We start from the raw sequence: 24,293 nt of genomic DNA on the forward strand, positions 1-24,293 counted from the left end.
TATTGCTTTTCTATTTTCTACATATATAAAAAAATACATCTATATGTAAATATGAATGCCTTATAAACAATAATTTATACTTTGATTAATTAAATGTTATAGTATGGTTTAATTTATATATAATATTATAAATATTGTATATATATTATATATATATAATATATATATATATATATAATTTTTTTTTTTTTTTTTTTTTTTTTTTTTTTTTCCGTCGCCGGAATAGATTATTCTAATATCTAACATTTTTGATGTTTTATTTTATTTAATTTTTTTTTTATATTTAATTTTTTTTTGGTGTTTTATAATTTATTATTATAGAAAAAGATCAGGATTATATTTTTATAATAATTACCTAATAGTAAAAAAAGAATTATATAAATAAAATATATATAATATTATTATATATATATATATATATATATTGATTTATTTATTTATATAATAATAACCTGATAATGTAATTTATATTATATATAGATAAATACATTTATATATTGTAACATCTCTATATAATATTATAATAACCGATATGTAAAATATTTAATTTTTCATGTTTGGTTTTTATTTTATATTATGGTAAGCTTAGGACTAATTTATCATTCTTATCTATTTTTGATTTTTTTTTTTTCCCTGTTTTTTTGGATTTCTTTAAAAAGAAAATAAAAAAAAAAAAAAAAAATAGAATCAATTGAAAATAAATTAGAATGAAGATCCGTAAGCTCTACGGTTTATTAAAAAAAATTTATTATGAAAAACGAAAAGATTTCTTCCTTTATTTTTTCTTTTTGTTAATTCCGTTTTTGTTAATATCATTCCATTTATTTTTAAGAAATATCAGTGACAAATGTAAGTTTCGTAAAATAAAAACATGTGGATATATTACATATATATATATATATAAATATATTTATAAATATATATTTATATTTATTTATATGATTATTTGTTTTACATGTAATTATATATATCCTGTTCATTTACACGTCTTCTATATATATATATATCTTTATTTATTTATTTATTTATTTTTTTTTTTTATAATTTTTATTGTTGTGGAATGATATTGTCAATTATTTTGTTAATATAATTACTTATACATTTTTATAAGTTTTATATGATACCCTATTTTTTTATATATATTTATTTTTATAGATTCCTTAGAAATATATAATACATCCTCGCCAAATGATAAAATTAATTTGAACGATACAATAAGACAATATGTCTTATTTTTAAGTAATGAATTGTGTTCAAAGTAGGTTTTTATAAAATAAAAAATTATATGAAAAAAAAAATATATATATATATATATATATATATATATGTGTTAACATTATATATTTTTGTGTTGTGTCTTTACCTACAATGAAGCGTAAAAAAAAAAAAAAAAATATACACAATTATGTAATATGAACCAATAATATATACATATATATATATATTTATTTATTTATATTTATTTATTTTGTTTAACTCTTCAGAGAAATAAATGATGAGATTTATGTTAACCACATTTGTTTAACACCGGGCAATGAGCTTATGAAAGACTTTTTATCATATGCAGAAAATAACGATTTAAATATTTTTAAATTATATAATTCAGAAGAAGATTGTCTGAAGAATTTAAAATATGCCATTGAATTAAAATCAGAAGATTTTAAAAACGTGAATTCACTTGAATTAAATGATGATATATTAAATATACATGAAAATGATAAGAACAGTTTATTATATAATTTACATACAAATATAATAAACTTAAAATCATCCGAATTTAATATAAACGATTTATATAAAGATGTATATACAGAAAATGAATTTGAAAATATAAAAAATTTGAAAATAAACCCACATATATTAAAAGTGGTTAAAAATACAGAATTTTATAAAAACTTTATTAAAGATATAAAAAATTTAAAAAATGAAAATCACTATACGCAATATTTTAATGATGACCGAAAAAAATTATTTTTTTATAATTTTGTAAAAAATAATTTAGTGGAAACAAAATATTCTTGTGGTTTATTAAGTGTAGAAAATGTAAATTATTATAAGAAACAAAAAAATGTGAAGTTTTCTTATTTGTTTGGTTTATCACCACAAAGTGAAGGCTTTAAGGGAAAAGGGTTATATAAAAATGCACCCTTGTATAATAAATATGAGAACAAACAATATGGAAACCCATTTCACTTATATTATCCGTATGTTACATTAGAAAGTGACAAAAAAATAAATGAAAAAAATGAAAGAAATGAAAAAAATGAAAGAAATGAAAAAAATGAAAGAAATGAAAAAAATGAAAAAAATGGAAAAAATGAAAAAAATAAAGACATATTATCATCTACAAATAATAATGTAGTAATGAAGAATGGTATACAATCATACCATAATAATAATTCCATCAACAGCAACGACGACCAAAAAAAAAAAAATAATAATAATAATAATTATTATTATTATAATAATCCGGATGGATTAATTACTAATGTTAAGTATAAAATACGTGTAGGTGATTATGCTTTATTAAATTCTAATGAGAAATATTTTTTCAATGATATAAATATAAATTTGAAACAGAATTTCATAAATTTTAACACAGTCGATGATTTGTCATTTAATATTTATTTCAATGAATGGTATTATTTTAGTTTTTTTATTGTATTAGAATATCAATTTAATTCGTTTATTTTAAATTATAATGCGGACATATTAAAAAAGAATAATTTGTTAACACCTAGATATGATGAGATAAATGAATTAAATAAAGAAAGGGAAATAACTATGGAATATAAAAAAACAGATGAAAAGGAGTATCAGGTTAATAATGAATATATTAATGAAAATGTTGGATATGATGAGAAAGGTGGAAAATATAAAACTGAACTCAAATTAAATGACTTTTTTATATACAAGATGCCAATGAAAAGCATGAAAATTAATGCATTTGATACTTTTGAAAAAAACATATTTCGGGTAGTTGTATTTTTATGTGTATGTTTATTTATTGTAAACATATGTTTCGATATAAATAAAGAGAGGAAAATTAATATAGAGAATTTCTTATGTTGTCTTAAAATAAATAAATATTATTATTACTATTCTTGGCTTTTATTTTATTTTATTATATTATTTTTTTATAATATTATATTTACCCTAGTTGTATATTTTTATGTATATAAATGTTTAATGAATTACTTTATCCTTTTCTTTCTAATATATTTTTTTTTAATGAATAGTTTATTATTTACAATTATATGCATGCAATTCTCTAATAATAGTTCCATCAATTATATAGCTACCTTTTTATTATTCTTCTTATTTTCCTCATTCCGTTTAATTATACATTCAGGTGCGAGTAATATACTTACCTTCTTTGTACTCTTGATACCGCATTCGTCATTTTGTTTGTCTCTTGATTTTATATTTATATTAATAAAGAATAATATAAAAATAGATTACAAGCAGTTGTTTATAAAATTTGAAAACATCAGCTTGATGCATTTAATTATATGTTCCATAGTATCTTTTGTTTTATTAATATGTATATTGAATTATATAATATATTACAAGAGGAAGAAGATGAATATGTTAAATACTAAATACAGGGGTAAGAGTAAAAGTATAACGAATGACAAAAGAAAAAAATCACAACAGAAAACATATGAATATGGAAATATTAATTATGATATGTCGGAAAAGTATCCAACTCATCAATTAAAAGACAACAGTAATGATTTCATGCTTGAAGGAAGTGATGAAGATGACACATGTTACGAATTAGATACATTACATAAAAAACAGGTGAATAGTCAAATGTGTTTAAGGATTGAAAAGATAAGAAATGATAGAAGAGAATCGAATGGTCATCCCTATGACATTCCCATGATACCTCTTCGACACAACAATAATATAAATAATAATATAAATAATAATATAAATAATAATATAAATAACAATATAAATAATAATATTAATAACAATCAGCATCGTAATAATCAATGCTATTTAATTATTCAGAATGTTAATAAATTTTATGGAAAGAAACACGCATTAAAAGATGTCTCGTTAACCCTTAGAAGTAACCGTATTTTTGTACTGCTAGGAGAAAATGGGTCTGGAAAATCTACATTAATTAATATCATAACCAAAATGATTAGTAAAGATAGTGGTGAAATCAATTTTTTTAAAAATAGTTATAAAAATAAAAAAAAAGATATTTATATGGATGTTAATAAAAATAGAAGAAATGGATTATGTGGTCGTATATGTTCAAATGGTTATATTAAAGAATTTGTTATGAATCGAATTTTCAAAAGAAATTGTAATGATACCAACAATTATGATAATAATAGTAATAATAATAATAATAATGATAATCATAATGATAATCATAGTAACAATAGTGGTATAAACAGTAGTTTTAATAATAATAATAATGTACATAATAAAAATATAAAAAATGATTTAGAAATTAGTTATTGCAGTCAGAATGTTATATTATATGAAAATCTTACATTCTATGAAACTATAAAAATATTTTTATTATATTATAATAAAAATGTAGATAAATATTTAAATAAGAAAAGGACATTAAAAATTATGAATGATTTAGATTTAGTACAATATTTAAATGATCAAATAAAAAATCTGATGGATGAAGTAAAAAAGAAAATATCCATATTTATATGTTTTCTTGTTAAAAGAGATATATATATATTAGATGAACCTTTTATAGCATTAGATATAAAAACAAAGACAAAGTTGTTCAAATTTTTCGATAAAATCAAAAAGAATAATATTATCTTTATATGTACTCATGATATATACGAAGCAAACAATTTTGCTAATGATATAGCAGTTATAAAGAGTGGTCAAATTATTTTTAAAGGTTCAAAAAATTCATTCCAGAAATTAATTGAATATAAATTTACTTTAAATATACAATTTAATGGGTTACCAAATGAGGAACAGACAAATTATTTGAGTCAAGAAAAAATTATGTCTGCCTTGAATAAAAAGGGTGTTATAAAATCGCCAAGAAAAGTAGCTAATAATTATGTGGATGGTTATAATGTTGGAAGGATATCATCGCATGAAAGTAGTATTAATGACAAGAAGAAGGATAATAATGATAATAATAATGATGATGATAATAATAAAAACAATAGTGTAGACCATATCGATCATCTGTTTGATATTCTTGTTACAAATATCAATGAATTTACAAATAATAGAGATATCATTAAAAAGAATATTATAAAATTTATTAAAGGTACAAGAAATGAAAATAAGAATTGTTTCATATTTTTTAATGAAAATCATATATATTGTACTTACAAAATAAATGAATTAGAGTCATTAAAAAAGTTATTATGTGTCTTAAACAAATTTAAAAATATATTAACATATCAATTAAAAACAATAGATATATATTATACTTATATATATATTTATACATTGAATGAAAAAAAAAAATTATTAAAAAATATTCAAGATAAAGATATTAAATACTTAATTGAAATTGATCCATTATTTTTCTTATTCTTTCAAAATTTTAAATATTTTAATGAACTCAATAATTTATTACTAATGAAGAATAACCATATGCAACCTATTTCTTATAATTTTGCATATTTAAGGGATATACTAGTAAGAGGTAATGAAAATAAGAATATTATTAATAGTACTAATCATGATGATAATCCTTATGATATTAATATGTATAATAATCATAATAAATATGGTAAATATAAAAATAATAATAATAATAACTCTTTTTATAACATGAGAGATGATACAGAATTGACAGACATTGAAGAAAATATATCAAGTAAAAAAAAAAAAAACAAATTTATAGAAAAGGAGTTCAGTTATAATACATATCGTAATAATAAAAATAATGATGAAAATGATGAATATGGTGAATATGATAATTATGATGATAATATGATAATGTCGAATACTTCAAATATTATGAAAAAGAAGAATATAAAAAAACAAAATATTTTTAAAACATGTATAAACTTTTTCACAACATATATTAAGCCAACCTTATTATTAAAATTGAAAAAAGATTTAGGTAGCTCAAGTTTTTATTGGTACAAATTTATCGTACCTTTATTTCTTTTATCCTTTGGTCTTTTAATAATAAAATGTGTGTCTTTGTTTGGAAAGGTGCAAAATATTGATTTGGATTACTCCACAATAAGTTCTAATCATTTAAAACAAAGTACGATTAATTATTTTATATTATATAAGAATGAAATGAATAACAATGAAACGTTGGGTTATAATAAATATAATTTAAATGATGATAATATAAAGAAAAATTTGAATAATTCTTATGATAAGATTTTGAAGAAATTAGAAACTAAACAAGATGATAATGCAGAGGAATCTCACATTAATAATAATGATCATAATGATAATATAAAGGACATTTTAAAATTAGAAAACAATGAATATAATTATAACAAATTAATACATGAAAACTCATTTAATTATTATAACAGTACAATAAATTCTCTTTTACAAAAATATTGCTTAAAAGAAAAAATAAACTATATAGATGAACCCTTAATCGAAGATAATTTATATGATAGTATAAATAATTATTTAGAAAAGAAAGCTAATCATGAAAATGAAATATCTTTAGGTACCTTTGCTTTTTTAATAACAGAAAAGAAAGCAGATAATAGTGATAATAAGGAAGATGTAGAAACGTTGGAGACAAGAAATGATACGGATGTTAATAAAGAAGTGGAAATTAATATAAATTTGTTTTATAACTATACTTCTATCCATTCTTATGCATACTACACCAATTCATTATTCAATATGCTGTCCGATTTTCAAAATATATTAAACAAGAAAAGTGGTAATAAAAATATTATTTTGGATGGTAGTACATATGATAATATTAAAGTTGTTGAAGATGTGAAAGGTAATTGTGATATGAATACATTATTATATGACAAAGAAAATAAATATAATTATTTGATAAAAGATATAGATAATAAAAATATTAGAGAAGAATGTAATGCAAATTTTAGATTATCAAAGAATGTATCATATAATAATAATGAAGAGGAGGAAGATATAAATGGAAATATAAATTATAATGATAGTAATAATATATATATTACACCAAAAAAAAATAATAAAGAAGAAGAAAATAATTTCCTTGTTAAGAAATTAAAGAAAAGAATTGATACATTAAATGAACCCTTTAATATAAAATTTCATGAACATTTCATGAGAGATTTTTATATTAATATATATGTATTTTTATCTATAGTAATATTTTTTTGTGTATTTTTTGAAAGATTTAAGAATGAAATTGAGAATAGGAAAATCTTTGAAAATTTCCATGTCCATCAATATATACATTATTTTCAAATATTACTATTAGAATATTTATATTATTTTATATATATATTATGTTTATTTATAGTTTTATATATATTTGATTATAAAGAATTTTTATTTATGTCATTTTTTTGTTTCTTATTATTATATGGTTTTAATATATTTTTATCTATATGTTTATTTTCCTCTTTATATTTACATAGTTATATTTTATTTTTGTTTTTCAATTTCATTTTCTGTGGTATAATTAGTATTGTCATATATGTGTTGGTAATTTTATCATATGCATATAATAATGAGATATTAATAAATTTATCTCATGTGTTAGTATGTATATTCAGAATATTTGATTCCTTTGCTTTATCTCATGTATTGAATATAAGAAGTTTATGCTTAAACGTGAAACGTCATATGAAACATATTGATGAAGATATAATGTATGAAGATATGAGTAATTCAAATAATTTCGTTATATTTGGCTGTTTCAAAAAGGTATATAATCAACTATCAGGAGACAATAATCTAAATATTTCAGATGGCATACAAAGTGTTTGTGAAGATTCGAATTCTTTTTTTAATACAAGTGGAGATTTTGTATTCTTATTAATCAATTGTATTATTTATTTGTCTATTGTTTTTTATAAGTTGTTACAAATTATACCATCCAAGGAGCGCACAGACAAAAAAAACGAAAGCGAAAAAACGAATTATGAAGAAATTATTTTAAACAATTCATATAATGTAGGTGTACAAAGAAAAAAAGAACAAAAAAAAAACAGATATACATTTTTTTTAAAAAATTTTTATTTATCTAATAAGGAATATAAACAACCCAAAGAAAATTATGAAAAAAATAGGAATCCATTTTTTTATTTCATTCAAAAATTGTTTAATTTAAAAAGAGGAAATAACGTAGATGAAAATAATACAACAATGGGTATTTATAAATATGGAGAAAAGGTAGATAGTAATAATTATATATCTGAAGATGAAATTAATATAAATAATCAATTAAATTCTGAAGGATATTTAAAAAATGATATATATATGAACGAATTGAATGATAATTATAATAATGATTTTGATGATAATACAGTCGATATAGAAATGCAGATATCCGAGAAATCAAATATAAAAGAAAAAATGTTATATAAAGAAACAGAAATAGATAAATATTATAAAGGACAATCAGATGATGATAATGATGAAGAAAAAAATTTTAATAAAATTAGCCAAAAATATATTTTAAAAAATTTAAATATTAAAATGCGTCCATACAAAATATATACATTTTCGTCTATATTTAATAACGATTTAAATATTTTATATTTTTTTAAATATTTTTTTTGTAATAATAAAGATAATTTAAAAGGAAGTTTACAAACAATAGCATATGGACAAAATTATGAAATTAATAATAAATTTATTAATAAAAAAAATCAAAATGAACATATTTCAGAAAAAATTCAAAAAATGAATGAAAGAGATTACAAGATTGAATTAATTCCGACCATGTCTATTTATGAACATTTTAAAATAATTTTAACTTTTAAAAATATTGAATTAACAAATGTGGAATTAAAATATATTATCAACTTATTAATGTTAATTGTAAATTTAAAATGTGATATACATATTAATTGTAATCAATTAAGTGGAGGTATGAAAAAGAAAGTAGAATTGATGATTAATTTGTTGAGAGATGATAAAATAATCTTTTTATACAAATTAAATGATAATATAGATTTCTGTTCACAAATATATATCAACATTATTTTAAAAAATATTCTATTATATAATTGTGAAGAAGATGAACATAAAGATGAATATAAAGATGTATATAAAGATAAATATAAAGATGAATATAAAGATGAATATAAAGATAAATATAAAGATGAATATAAAGATGAATATAAAGATACATATAAAGATTACGAAGGTTACAAATATTACGAAGATCGTGTTTATGAACAAGACATACAATTATATAAAGGAGAAGGGATTTACACAAATGATGAGAACCAGTTTGATGATTATATAGATAAGTATTCATTATATGATTTAAGAGGAAAAGAAGATCGTAAACAGTTAAGAGAAAATATGCTGAAAGGACGACATGGTAAAAATAATTATAAATTTGATGAATCAAACGACATTAGTTATACATCTAATGATGTATTAAAAGGTGATGATGACATGTTGAGTTTAAGAAGGAATACTAAAGAATCCAAAAGGAATAAAAATAAAATTAATAAAAAGAAGAAAAAGGAAAATGAATTAATTTTAGAAACATATGATATCGAGAAAACAAATATGAATCAACTAGGAAGTAACTTAAGCAACAGTAATTATTTAGAATGCAATATTTCATCTAACATGAACAGTGTTAATGAACCTATAATTCATTCATTTATAAAAGAAAATATATTAAAAATAAAATTTGGAATTGAAAATTTTGTTATATATACACATATATATACAGATATATTATATTATGATTATTTATATTTATTTAATAAAAATAAAATAACATATAAGAATTATACAACAAATATAAAAAACAATTTTAAAAAGTTTTATTCATTTCAAATAAAATTAAAAGGTATACGTGACAGTAAAATTATTGATTATGTTCATATGTTTTTTTCAATCAATAAACATGCTTTTGCACGCTTTGAAAAGGTTATAAAAAAAATGGATGATAAAAATTCAAAGAAGCCAAAAAAAAAAAAAAAAAAACTCATCTCACCAGAAGATATGCCGTCCAATTCTATTATTTTATTCCTTGAAAATAATGTTAAAAGAAATGTGTTAAATGTACATAATTTATATTATATATTTAAAACCATGAAAAAAAAGAAATACAATAGTAAAAAGAAAAAAGGAAATCTAATTAGTTTATGTAAATTTCATAAAATATTACTTAACTTGATGATAGATAAATATTCATATTTACATTCTTATTTAAGCCGAAATAAATATATATCAATTTTTCACCTATTCAAGTTTGCTATATGTGAAGTGGCTTATCAAAATATACAAAAGTTTATAATTAAATATAAAGGGATAAAAAAAGTTTATTCAGAGATAACTTCTATGAATAACTATGTTTTTATATTGAAAATTTATGACAATAAGCATATTTTTAAAATTTTGGGTAAGCAAAAAAAAAAAATAAAATAAAAAAAATAAAAAAAATAAAAAAATAAAAAAGAAAAAAAAAAAAAAAGAAAAAAATTTACCAAGAAATTTTAAACATATAAATAAATAAATATATATATATATATATATATTTAAAAATTTTTTTTTGCTTTATAGAAATGGACAAGAGACTTAAGTTTAACGACAAAGATATCGAGGTTGAACAGATAGACATCAATAATGTAAACGCAAACGATATATTTTTGTTAATGTTTAAGAAATTGCTTTAATGAGTTACATGGGAAAAATATATATATATATATATATATATATATATGTATATATGTGGGTATATTTTTTTTATATATAAAAAACTTTTAATCAAACTTAAACCGTAATGTTTTATAAAATTATATATTCAATATGTATAAATATGTAACACATTTGAATAAAATTGTTATGTGCATATATTAATATATATTTATAATATGTAAATTTTTTTAATATGTGAATAGTTAAGGAAAGCAAACATATCATATCATATAATATAATATATATATATATTATGGTGGTGTAGTTTCATTTTTTATATTTTTCCATTTTTGAATATTTGCATCTAATTTTTTATTTAACATTTCTGTGATTTGATTAATATTTTGAACTTCACGGGACAATATGTTAATATTTATTTCACAATCTAGGAGTTTCTTATATAGTTGTAGAGTTTGTTTATGGTTTTCATTTATTTGTAATGTTAGGATATTAAATAGGGATGATAAATATAATGATACTTTGTTGTGTGATTTATTATTAATAGTTATGTTGATTGTAAGATCCTTAATATTTGATAACATATTTAAAAGTTTTTTATTAGTTTTGTGTTTTATATATTGTATTTTCTTTTTTAATTTTAATTTGATTAAATAGATATAATTAAGTATCCTTTTGTAGGTATTTTCATTTAGACAAATATTTAAAAATAAGAAGAAGGATAAAAAGATTGATGAAATATTTTCTTTGTCATTAAAACATAGTGGACTTTTTAATAAGTCTTGATATTTATATAATTTATTATGAATAAATAAATATTTCGTATTTATATTTTGATATTTAAAATATAATAAATTTAAAAAATGAATATTTGTTAATTTATTTATTTGTAGTGATGAACATAAAGTATCATCTTGTGTAAAACTATGCATATTATATTTCAGTAATATATCATATATAGTATTATAATTATTTAAATTTTTATTATTTTTCATAATTCTTTTTTTTTGGGGTGATATATATATAAAATTATTAACATATTTATAATATTTTTGATTGTTATTCCAGTAAGGATCATATAATTGTTCATGTTTTATAATTTCATAAATATTATTTTCGATATTATATAATTTCAGAAGTAATTTATTAAAAAAGTCTATAGGATATTTAGTTAAAATAGTACTATCCTTTATTTTTTGTTTATTTTCTAATTTATGTATACAATATGTATAATTCTTAATAATACTAATTATCCTTTTTATGTTTTGAATTCTTAAGATAATTTGTCCTTTTGTATTATCATAAAATATATTTTTATTATAATTATGTTCATTAAATAGATTTTTCTTCCTATATGTATTTTTTATTATTTTCTCTTCTATATCATTATCTACTTCATTTATATCGAAATTATGATATTTATAGCTTCCATTATAATCAATAGATATATTTTTTCCACTAAATTTTTTAAAAGACATAAAAGAATATATATGATCATATGTTATAAAAGTATTATTCTTTTTCCTATCCTTACATACAAATTCTTTATCATATTTATTATAATTTATCAAATTTTTATCTTCCTTTTCTTCATATATATAATATTCATAGTTTGCTTCATTTATATATTTAAAGAATTTTTCTTTAAGTACCTGACCAAGTTCTTCAAATATTTCTTGTTCATAAATTCCAGTTTGTATATCTTTCTTTCTCTCTTCAATATTCATTCTTAAAAAAAAATAAAATAAAAAAAAAAATAAAATAAGATAAAATAAAATAAGATAAAATAAAATAAATGAAAAATGTAAAATGAGAAAAAAATAAGATAAATGTAAAATAAAAAATATATCAAAGATCTACTATGGTCGACAGTGATAGTTATAATTTTTGTATAATTCTTGTCTTTATACATATTAAATTTTAAAAGAAGATAAATTTGTTTAAATAGAAAAAAAAAAAAAAAAAAAAAAAAAAAAGAGGAAAAAGGGTTAATGTATAAATACTTTTATTTGAACTACAATTATATATACATATTTATATTTTATTATAACCAATTTATCATCAAAAATTATGATATTTATTTTGTATAACCACATAAAATATTTTTTGTGTGTATACATGTGCAACTATACTTAATGATATATAAATATATATACACTCACATATATACATACATATATATATGTTAATGATGTGGAAGAGCATGTTATAAATATGCCATACATTTTCATTAAAATTTTTTACTCAACAAAATGATAAACATAGATATTAAGAAATAAACAAGTGTTAGAACGAAGAAGTTTTTATTAGTTCTATGTTTGAAATGATATTCAAATAAAAAACAAATATATATTTTTTTAATTCTCTAAATATAGACAACAAGTATAAACTCCACCATAGAAAAAAATTAAACCATAAAAAAATTAAAAAAACAGAAAATACATATAAATAAATAAATAAATAAATAAATATATATATATATATATATATATAATATATACATATTTGAAGAAAAAAATTTCATATATTATTTAATTTAAAAAAAAAAAAGAAAAAAAAAAAAAAATGGATGGAAGAAACAAAAAAAAAAATAAAATAAAATAAAATAAAATAAAATAAATATAACATATATATATATATATATATATATATATATATATATAAATTTAAATTTAATTATTTCAATTTAGATAATAATGTTATACACATGAAAAATGAGCATACACAAAAAAAAAAAAAAAAAAAAAAAAAATGAAAAAAAAAATGAAAAAAAAAATGAAAAAAAAAATGAAAAAAAAAATGAAAAAAAAAATGAAAAAATAATAATGGTGTATACATACAATGTATAATATAGGTGATATATATAACATATGTAATTTATAATAAAAAAAAAAAAAAAAAAACATATGGATAATAATACATAAAAATGATTTCTTTTAATTTTTTATTTTATATATTATATATTTTTTTTTTTTTTATTATTTTTTTTATTTATAACATTATTTTCGTTTTCATATAATAAAAAATATGTAGATATTATTATATGTTCCTCATTTTAGTGGGTTCAGGAAATTAACTCTTATGGCCCAGATTTCCCCTGTAATATCATCTGTTACTACTTCGCATAAATAATTAAAAACACAATCTGATGAAGATACACAAACACTTCCAATGGGCATATCAATAAAATCAATAATAGTGATAGATGATGATAATGTCATATTACATATTTTATTATACCATGGATATAAATTATTCATATTTTTATTAAATAATATATCTAATTCTTCTTTACTATTAATATCAGGTTTTGCATGTTTCTCAAGAAGAATATTGGAACATTTTTTAATTGATTCAACACAAAATAATCCAACTTGTCCTCCTTCGATTGTTAGTATGTTTGTGAAATATTTTGAGACACAATTATTATTATATTTATTATTATTACTATTATCATTTATATGATCATTCTTGTTATCATTTTTATTATCATCATTATCATTTATATGATCACTCTTGTTATCATTTTTATTATCATCATTATCATTTATATGATCACTCTTGTTATCATTTTTTTTTATACCTACATTACTATTGTTCACTTCATATGTTTTCCAATTCAGTTCATTAATTTTATCAATAGTTAAATATTGATGCATTAACTCTGAATTATTGAAACAAATAAATGAATGAACCATTTCATTATTATAACCCTTATTTGAATACATATTATAAGTCGAGTTATTACCATAACCTTCTTCGGTCATATTATAAGATGAGAAAGAAGTTTTCTCTCTTATGGCAAATGATGACCATAACCCAGCTTTGGCGTTCTCAAAGTATACACCATTTAAACCTTCCTGAGGTAACAATACATTCTTATCATTTATATAATTATTAAAATAATTTGTAATAACATAGTTTATGTAAAGAGGATCAATTAATAGAAGTTCATTCATTTGAGAAATAAAGCATCCCGCATCAATTAACTCCATTGTATAAATATGTATGTATATAATATATGTAAAGAACTGAATGAATGAATGAATAAATAAATAAATAAATAAATAAATAAATAAATATATATATATATATTTCAAATATGTGTTGTTTTAATACAAAAAAAATAATATATGATACAAAAAATGAATAATATATATATGTACAAATTTATTCCAATATATACATATAAAATAATTTATATTTAAACTAAAAATGTATAATAATAATAATACTTTAATTATATATATAATATTTTATAAATAAGACTTGATAATTTTTTTAAAGAAAGAAAATTTCTTATTTTTTCATATTTTTCATATTTTTCAAAATTTTCTTATTTTTCTCATTTTTCTTATGTTTTCTTCTTTTTTATTATATATTTTTCTTTTTTATTATATTTTCTTCTTGTTTATAATATTTTATTATTTTTTTTATATTTTTTCTTATTATAATTTGTAATTTTTTATAATTATTCCTATTTTATTTTTTTTTTTTGTTCTATTTTTATATCATACTTTTTAATTTTTGTTTGGATACAACAAATAATTAATATATAAAATAATATATTATATGTATTTTTTTTTTCTTCGTTTTTATATGTTCTTCTCATATAAAACGGATATAAAAAAAATTAAGGGGAATATTAAGTGAAAAGAAAAAAAAAAAAAAAAAAATATATTATATATAATATATATATTGTATATTATATATATATATATATAATATATACATATTTTTATTTATTCACAATTATAACAAATTAATTTAAAAGAACAAATAAATAAATAAATTTTAAATTATTGAATATATAAAAAATATATATATATATATATATATATATATATTTCATATAATCCATTGACATGTATTCAATACAATTTTATGAATATAAAAGGTGTTGTTCCTTTTTTTCATATATTTTTATATCAAGCGATTGATTAAAAAAAAATAAAGGATATTTAAAAATAAGATATAGTGAATTTATAAAATGAAAAAAATAAAATAATGAGAACTGTAATAACATCATTATCATCATATATATATATATATATATATATATTATATGTAACCTGAGAAAGCTAATAATAGGACTGATATCTATTCCTTGCCCTTAAAATTTTTTTTTATTGTGTACTTATTTTTTTATATTTTATATGTATGAGAAGTGTTCAGTAAGTTGAATATTCATAGTAGATGGTCAGTATATATAAACATAAAAAAAAAAAAAAAAAAAAAAACGATATGTTGTTTTTTTTTTTATTTTTCTTTATATGTCTTTGATTTATTATTATTTTTTTTTTTTATAAATGTTCTTATGAGCATTTTGCTAATGGTAGATTTTTATGTAATTAGAAAAAAGGACACTTTACATTTCTTATAAAGAAAATAATACATCCATATCTTTTTATCTTTAATATATTTACATGTACATTTTAATAGCCGTTTTATAAATACAAAATTGTTACACACATATTAATTATGACATACTGCACAAAATAGGTATATAAAAAAATATATAAAGTTGTCATATATATGTAATATATATACATATATATATATATATATATATATATATATATAAGAAAAAAGGGCTGAAGTTTTATTACTTCATTTTATAAATCTCTTTTGAATTAAAAAAATAATATGAAACATATCAAATGGATATATGAAAATTATTAAAAAGGATGTAAATTAAAATATATATATAATATATAATTTTATGTACATAATTATAAACCCATAAAAATATTACATATATATATATATATATATATATATATATTATATTTATTATATAATGCTCTAATAAATGTCTTAAAATATAAATTCCACGAAAGGTAAAGTAAATATATATATTTTATCAATAAATAAAATTTCAAGTTAAATATATTTCCTTTTATAATAATTATATTATATTTTCTTCATATATTATATTATATATAAATATTATATCTTTCGTTATGCTTCTGGCTTATAAAATCTTTTTACACTTATGAAAAAAAAAAAAATATATATACATATATATATAATTATATATTTTAATGCTACAATATAAATTGAAATATGAGAACAAACATTGTACAATAAAAAGTACATATATATATTATATATATATATTATATATTTACATATTACCTATTTATTTCACTCCTTTTAAACAAGTAAATATTATACTATATAAATTTTTTTTTTTTTTTTTTTTTTTTTTTTTTTTTTTTCTTGTTTTTGAAATGAGTAAAAATTAAGATTAATTAATATATATGTTTTGGATAATATTGTAAAAATAATTACATTTTTTCAAAAATATATATCTTATCATTACAAGTATAATATATTAAATAAGTATAATTATACATATACATTTTTTTTTTTTTTTTTTTTTTTTTTTTTCACTTCATTTTGAAATAATTATACTTGTTTTCCCTTTGTTGTGTATTATTAAAAAAAAAAAAAAAAAAAAAGAGAAAGTATAAAATTCATTAAAATAATATTAAGGAAAATATGATTTAATAAGACAAATAATGAAAAAAAAAGTTGATAAATCCGTTACGTAATATAAACAAATAAAAGAATGAAACATTAATATATATATATATATATATATATATATATATATATAAATATATATATATTACACATAATTATAATATTACATATTTATAATTATGATATATACGTATAATTCTTTTTATTACAATTAAATTTTCTAAATAATATGTTTTCTTTTTATATATATAGAAAAAAAACAATATCATGGGATGAAGTAACAATAAATGAACAAGATAAAGAAAGAGGTTCAAGGATGAAAATATTAGAGCCTAATACCCCCTTCAATTTTATTTTAATGGTAAAACAGTTGTGTATAAAATGTAACATAATTAGATGTAATATGTTGTGTATTTATAAAAATTATATATATATATATATATATATATATATATATATGTATATTTTATTTATTTATTTATTATAGGATAGTGCTTCAGAAGATGAAGCATCAAAGTATGGGGATGTGAAAGGAAGTGATGAAGGACAAGTAATATTAACATTTAAAAATTTTTTTTTATTTTGTGAAATATGATAAATATATGTTGATATATATATATACATATATATATATTTATTTATTTATTTACTAATTTTTTATTATTCTTTAAGAATAATATTGCTGATGATTTGATAAATAAATTAAATCAACTTGTGGAAAAGCAAGAAAATAAAGGAGTTTCGAATATTGACTTTAAGGAGAAAAGAAAAAAGCATTACAATGAATATAAGATGTTACAAAAATTAAGGTATAGATACACATGGACATTTTATATTTCATAAAAATGAAATATATATATATATATATATTTATTTATTTATTTATATTTTATCTTAATACAGAAAATCGGGAACATTAGATGATATTGATGAAGAGTACAAACCAGATAATAAAGATTCAAATTGTGATAATAGTAATATGAATGAATCCGAAGAATAAGCAACTCAATATATATAAGAATTGTAATATAATATTGTAATAAATGAAAAAACAAAATTATGATATGTGTAATTTTTAAACATGTTTTTTTTTTTTTTAAAAGACATGTATATAGGTACTATTAAAATAAATATGTTACAAATGACTTTATTATTATTATAATTTTTTTTTTAAAAAACATAAATATATACATTACATATTATTTAAATTTAGATATATTAATAGTTTTACATACTTTAATACTTATATAGGTGTTTCACAAGAATTTCCTTGTTATATTGCGCGCAATTTCGTTGTAATTTCTTTATAATTATTTTTTTTTTTTTTTTTTTTTTTTTTTTTTTTTTTTTTTAATATTTCTGTTTTCATATTTTACATATTTTTTTCTTTCTATTATTATATTTTATTTATTTTTTTTAAATTAAAAATATATCATTATAGGTTAACATTTTAAAAATGTACATTTATATACATAAATATAAACCTACTATATATATATATATATTATATATATATATATATTATATATATATATATATTATATATATATATGCTAATTGTTGTGTCCTTCAATAATTCTTAAATATTTAAAGGACATAGAATAAATTAGGAACCTAATTAAAAAATGAATAAAAAAAAAATCTCATATGAATATCGTATTTTAAATAGAAATATATACATATGATATATATATATATATAATATCATATGTACATTAATTATATTTCTATTTTGTTTGTTCCTAAAAAAAAAGTTCATTATACTGAACAATTGAATACAGATCACATTTATAATTCCATAAAATAGACACACGAATGTATAATATATATACATATACAACATATGTATATTAAGTTCGTTATTCATAAATGAATATTTGTAAAGGAGCATATAGAATCATATATAAAAAAATATATTTTACATATATATATATATATATATATATATATTAAACAGTTTCTGTTTTTTTTTTACTTGAAAATTATTTTATTTAAATAAAGCAAGAAGATTTTTTAAACCTTATATTTGATTTAAAAAAAATTACAAACTATACAATTTTTATATAAATATATTATTTGAAAAAAAAAAAAAAATTTTCCCTTCCCCGAAAAAAAATTTTTATAATATCATTTAAAAAATATTTATATATATATATATATGTACATAATATATTATATATGTTTTATATATGTTTTATATATATTTATATTGAAGAGAAATTTTTTTTTTTTTTTTTTTTTGTTTTTTTTTAATAAAAAATAAAGATATCTCAATTTTTATTTATATAATTTAAAGAAAAAAAATAATAAATAAAGAAATTAAAAGAAAAAAAAAATGAAATGAAAGCATTTATATATAAAACAATACAATATAAAGAATTGCTTTTATTTTTTCCATTTTTTTATTTTATTTTTTATGTTATTTATATTTTATATATTTTTTTTATTTTGTTTTGTATTTCCCTACACGTAAAATAAAAAGAAAATATTTTATACTAATAATTTATTTAATATATATATATATATATATTATATATGTATATATATTTTTTTAATATGAGAAACGGTTTCATCAAAAAATTTGTTTCATAAATTAAAATATGTATGTATATATATTTTTTTATTTATTGATATATTTATTTATTTAATTTTATTTACTTTCATTTCAATACAGTTTCTAAAGATCTGTTAATCTTAATTTTTTTATGCCATAATATATATATAAGTAAATTTTAATTTATATATTTTTTTTTGTAAGAATATTTATTTATGATTTGTGTGTTTTTTTTTTTTTTTTTTTTTTATTTTCAGATCATAAATAAATAATGGTATATATTACATATATTTTTTATATATTTCAAATATATATATATATATATATATATATAAGATGATCCATAAAAAATAATAATATATATATTATGTGTATACATATATAACTGTGATTGGGTTTATTCATTTAATTTTTCTTTTTCTTTTACCTTTTCCTTTTACTTTTTCTTTTACCTTTTTTTTTTTACTTTTTCTTTTACCTTTTTTTTTTCTTGTTTAAAAAAAATATATAAAGAAGAAAATAATAAAAAAAGAACAATGTGCGATGTAGTATTACTTTGTAGAGTTAGTGATGGAATGACTTTGGTCGAAACGAATAGTGAGACAAAAAGTATTTCACATAAATTAGAATTAAAAAAGTTATGTAAAAAATTATACTCTTTTCCAAATTTATCAACTGTTACATCTAACAATTTTAATTACCAGTAAAAAAAAAAAAAAAAAAAAAAAAACAAATTAAATTATTATTATATATTATAAGAATAAGAATTAGGTTTATATGTTTTGGAAATTTTGTTTTCTTTAATTATTTATTTTTTTTTTTTTAATCTTATCTTTTATATTTTTCATTATTATTATTTTATTTTATTTTATTTTTTTTTTTTTTTCAGTTTTCTTATTGAAAATGGCATAGCTTATATAGCTGTATTTCCTGTTACGTACCCAAAAAAATTAGCTTTTTTATTTTTAAACGATATTTGTAAACAATTTAATGAAGGTTATTATAAAATAAAATAAAATAAAACAAATGTGTAATAAAATGCAAATAATATGTTATGTGAATATGAATAATTTATAAATTAAACTACAATGGTTTAGCATACTTTTATGGTTGTATTTCTAATTATTACATATATATATATATATATATATATATATATATATTAATTTATATTTTATTTATTTTGTACAGAACTTATGATACAATATGGAACACATTCAATAGATTATAGGTCAATTATCGAAACGATAGAAAAGCCATACTCATTTATTAAATTTGGTAATACAAATATGTAACATACATTGATATGTGAGTTATTTTCCTTTTATATTTTTTGTGTTATGATTATTTTATTTATTATATTTTTTTTTCTTTTTATAGATAGAAAAATTACAAAAATAAAGCAAGAATATAAAGACCCTCGTTCTAATATAGCAATAAAAAAATTAAATGAAAGTTTAAATGAAGTTAGCAGCATTATGAAGAAGAATATAGACGATATATTGATGAGGGGCGAAAATTTGGAAGGTATGGAAAATTAATATATAGAGAATAAAGTGGACATGTGTGTGTACATAAATAAATAAATAAATAAATATATATATATATGTACATATATAATTTTTTTTTTTTTTTTTGTTTTCTTTTTCTGCTTAGATGTTGGAAGAAAGGCATTTAATCTAAAATATGAATCGGAAAAGGTAAAAATTTAAAAGAACATATATATATATATATATATATTTATGTATGTATGTATGTATGTATATATAGTTATTTTTATTATTTCCTTATTTTATATCTGTTTGTATCATTTTTATAGTTTAAGAAGGTTTCAAGGGTATTAAATCTAAAATATGCATTATATCAATATGGAATATTGGCATCAATAGTTATATTTTTTTTTTTAATTATAATTTTTAAAAATTATTTTTAATTATATATGTATAAATATGCTATATATATATATATATATATATATATGTGAATATGTTTCCATTTTTAATTTTTTTTTTTATTTTTATTTTCTTTTTGAATGTTTTTGTAATAAAATACAACTTTAATATGTATATATTATATATATATATGTATTTAACAAATTATAATATATTTGATTTTATAAAAATTAAACTCCTATAAAACTACTTTTTGGTAATAAATAATTTCATAATTTATAATAAACAGTTATATAAAATAGTATTATAATTTATTATAGATATAACGAATGTCTGGAATAAAATTATAGAAAAAAAAGTTGAAAGGAGCTCATCACTATACTTAATTTGTGAATGGTTTTTCAATTTTAATAATAATTATTGTTTTGACCAATCTAATATATATATATATGTATATATATATATATTTATTTTTTTTTTTTTGTGTAATTACATATATATATATATATATAGACTAGATATAGAACAAATGTGGAGAAAGTATTAAATATTCTTTTAATATGTTTGTTCTTAGTTTATAAGTAGAAATATTCTTATGATCTCTTTTTTTGTCAAATTGTCCAAATTGGATATATGTAAGTTTTTTTTTATTTTTTTTAATAATATATATATATATATATATATATATGTTGAGTTATATTTTTTGTTAATTATTTAAAGACATTATAGTTGTTATATAGAATGACTGTATGTATTTCTAAATAGAAAAGAGGATATATATATATATATATATATATGCATTTTTTGTTATATGTAAGATTATGAAATTCAGTTTTTTTTCTGTTGTTATTTGTTTTGTTATTTTAGCTTATTCAGCTAGCTTAAATAGGGAAAAGGAAAAAAAAAAAAAAAAAAGCGATATACATATCGAAAGCAATAAAATTGATAAAAATATAAAAAAATTCGACTATGGTACATTGAAGAAAAAATTTCACATAAATGATAAGGATGAGAATGTAAAGGATGTTAATAAATATAATGAAATTGGAGAAAATGGAAAAAATGGAAAAAATGAAGAAAATGAAAAAAATGGAAAAAATGGAAAAAATGAAAAAAATGAAGAAAATGGAAAAAATGGAAAAAATGAAAAAAATGAAGAAAATGAAAAAAATAAGCAACCTGAAGGGATATCTGTAAGCTTAGAAAAAACTAATTCCCTTGAAGAAACATTAGTACAAATAAATAATGAATATAATAAATGTATTGATATGATTGAAAAAGAAATTCACGATAATATAGATGATAAAGAAAGTTTAAAAGTAAAAAACGAATTAGAAAAATTATGCGTAATAAAAAAAGAAAAAGATGAAAAAGAAGAATATGAGAAATATAAAAAAAAGATGAAAGAAAAATCTATGGAAATGGATATGGATAATGAAAAAGAAGAAAGAAAAAGAATAAATGATGATATAAAATCCCAATTAGGTATATCTAGTAAAATAGAAGTTACTAATGAAGTTTTAAATGATTCATTATCTGAAATAAAAAATTGTGTAAGAAATTATAGAGAAAAATGTCCATTGAACTGGAAAATAAATAAAGATAATAAATTATATTGTATGGCTCCTGAATCATATAAAGGACCATGTGAAAGAAAATTAATAACTAATTTAGATATAAGTGAAAAGATTAAAATAGAAAAAAAATGTTATCTATTTTGGCAATGTGAAAATAATTGTGTACAAGATTTCGAAAATTCTATATGTCCTTTGGAATGGACAATGAAAAATGAAGAATATTGTATATCCCCTGAAAGTTATGTAGGAAATTGTTTGAATCAAATTAATTTCATAAATATGACAAATAAAGAAAAAGCTATTTATTCTAATTTATGTGATGTTAGATGGCCATGTAAAAAAAAATGTGAACACGATTATTCTGTTCTTTGTCCAGATGAATGGATTGAAGGAAATGATGGATACTGTTTTCCTACACGTAATTATAAAGGAAATTGTAAAAATAAAATATATTTCAAACATTTAGATAAAATAATGAAGGAGACATATGAACAAAAATGTCAATTCAGTTATCCTTGTATTAATTCTTGTGAAAAAAATTATGATGATTTATGTCCAAATTTATGGATATCAATAAATGGAAATGAATGTGCCCCATCCGAATATTATAATGGAAGTTGTAAAGAAAATTATATTTTTAAAAAAAAAAATGTTGAGGAAAAGAAAATGTTTGAAAATTTATGTGAAGTATCTTATCCATGTTTAAAAAAATGTAAAAGAAATTATTCTTACAGTTGTCCTATTGGATGGAAAGAAACTTTATCTTTTTGCTTAGCTCCTAATTCATATAAATTCAATTGTAATAAATTAATAAAAAATGATATGAATGAGAAGGAAAAAATAGAAATCAGTAAAAAGTGTCACATTTTTTGGCCCTGTGAAAATTATGAAATACTTTTAAAAAAATTAATTTATAATAATATGACGGAGAAGGATTATTTATCGATAGTAAATGGGCCTGTTGATAATACAACAGGTAAAGTCATATATATTTGAAGT

General features: G+C 17.9%; 6 protein-coding genes across 6 annotated transcripts; 4 read left to right on the forward strand and 2 right to left on the reverse strand.

Moving 5' to 3' along the window:
- Positions 1–707: 707 nt before the first annotated feature.
- PF3D7_0319700 (ABC transporter I family member 1, putative) lies at positions 708–10,802 on the forward strand (the record flags this gene model as incomplete). Its single annotated transcript, XM_001351231.2, has 4 exons — positions 708–849; positions 1,156–1,258; positions 1,485–10,528; positions 10,690–10,802. The coding sequence occupies 4 exons, from the start codon at positions 708–710 to the stop codon at positions 10,800–10,802; spliced, it is 9,402 nt and encodes a 3,133-aa protein (XP_001351267.2).
- A 273-nt stretch (positions 10,803–11,075) lies between these two features.
- On the reverse strand, positions 11,076–12,509 carry PF3D7_0319800 (conserved Plasmodium protein, unknown function; the record flags this gene model as incomplete). Its single annotated transcript, XM_001351232.1, has 1 exon — positions 11,076–12,509. One exon carries the CDS (start codon positions 12,507–12,509, stop codon positions 11,076–11,078), a length of 1,434 nt encoding a protein of 477 aa, XP_001351268.1.
- Positions 12,510–13,832: 1,323 nt separating this feature from the next.
- On the reverse strand, positions 13,833–14,777 carry PF3D7_0319900 (conserved protein, unknown function; the record flags this gene model as incomplete). The annotated part of the gene is made up of 1 exon (XM_001351233.1): positions 13,833–14,777. One exon carries the CDS (start codon positions 14,775–14,777, stop codon positions 13,833–13,835), a length of 945 nt encoding a protein of 314 aa, XP_001351269.1.
- A 2,529-nt stretch (positions 14,778–17,306) lies between these two features.
- PF3D7_0320000 (protein phosphatase inhibitor 2) lies at positions 17,307–18,271 on the forward strand (the record flags this gene model as incomplete). The annotated part of the gene is made up of 5 exons (XM_002808584.1): positions 17,307–17,335; positions 17,524–17,632; positions 17,759–17,821; positions 17,944–18,080; positions 18,175–18,271. The coding sequence occupies 5 exons, from the start codon at positions 17,307–17,309 to the stop codon at positions 18,269–18,271; spliced, it is 435 nt and encodes a 144-aa protein (XP_002808630.1).
- Positions 18,272–20,361: 2,090 nt separating this feature from the next.
- PF3D7_0320100 (protein transport protein SEC22) lies at positions 20,362–21,758 on the forward strand (the record flags this gene model as incomplete). Its single annotated transcript, XM_001351235.1, has 6 exons — positions 20,362–20,528; positions 20,715–20,821; positions 21,017–21,103; positions 21,206–21,352; positions 21,482–21,525; positions 21,645–21,758. The coding sequence occupies 6 exons, from the start codon at positions 20,362–20,364 to the stop codon at positions 21,756–21,758; spliced, it is 666 nt and encodes a 221-aa protein (XP_001351271.1).
- Positions 21,759–22,538: 780 nt separating this feature from the next.
- Positions 22,539–24,290, forward strand: PF3D7_0320200 (CPW-WPC family protein; the record flags this gene model as incomplete). The annotated part of the gene is made up of 1 exon (XM_002808585.1): positions 22,539–24,290. The coding sequence occupies one exon, from the start codon at positions 22,539–22,541 to the stop codon at positions 24,288–24,290; it is 1,752 nt and encodes a 583-aa protein (XP_002808631.1).
- Between the last annotated feature and the right edge of the window lie 3 nt (positions 24,291–24,293).

Source organism: Plasmodium falciparum (genome assembly GCF_000002765.6).
Source record: "Plasmodium falciparum 3D7 genome assembly, chromosome: 3".
Classification (NCBI taxonomy): domain Eukaryota; phylum Apicomplexa; class Aconoidasida; order Haemosporida; family Plasmodiidae; genus Plasmodium; species Plasmodium falciparum.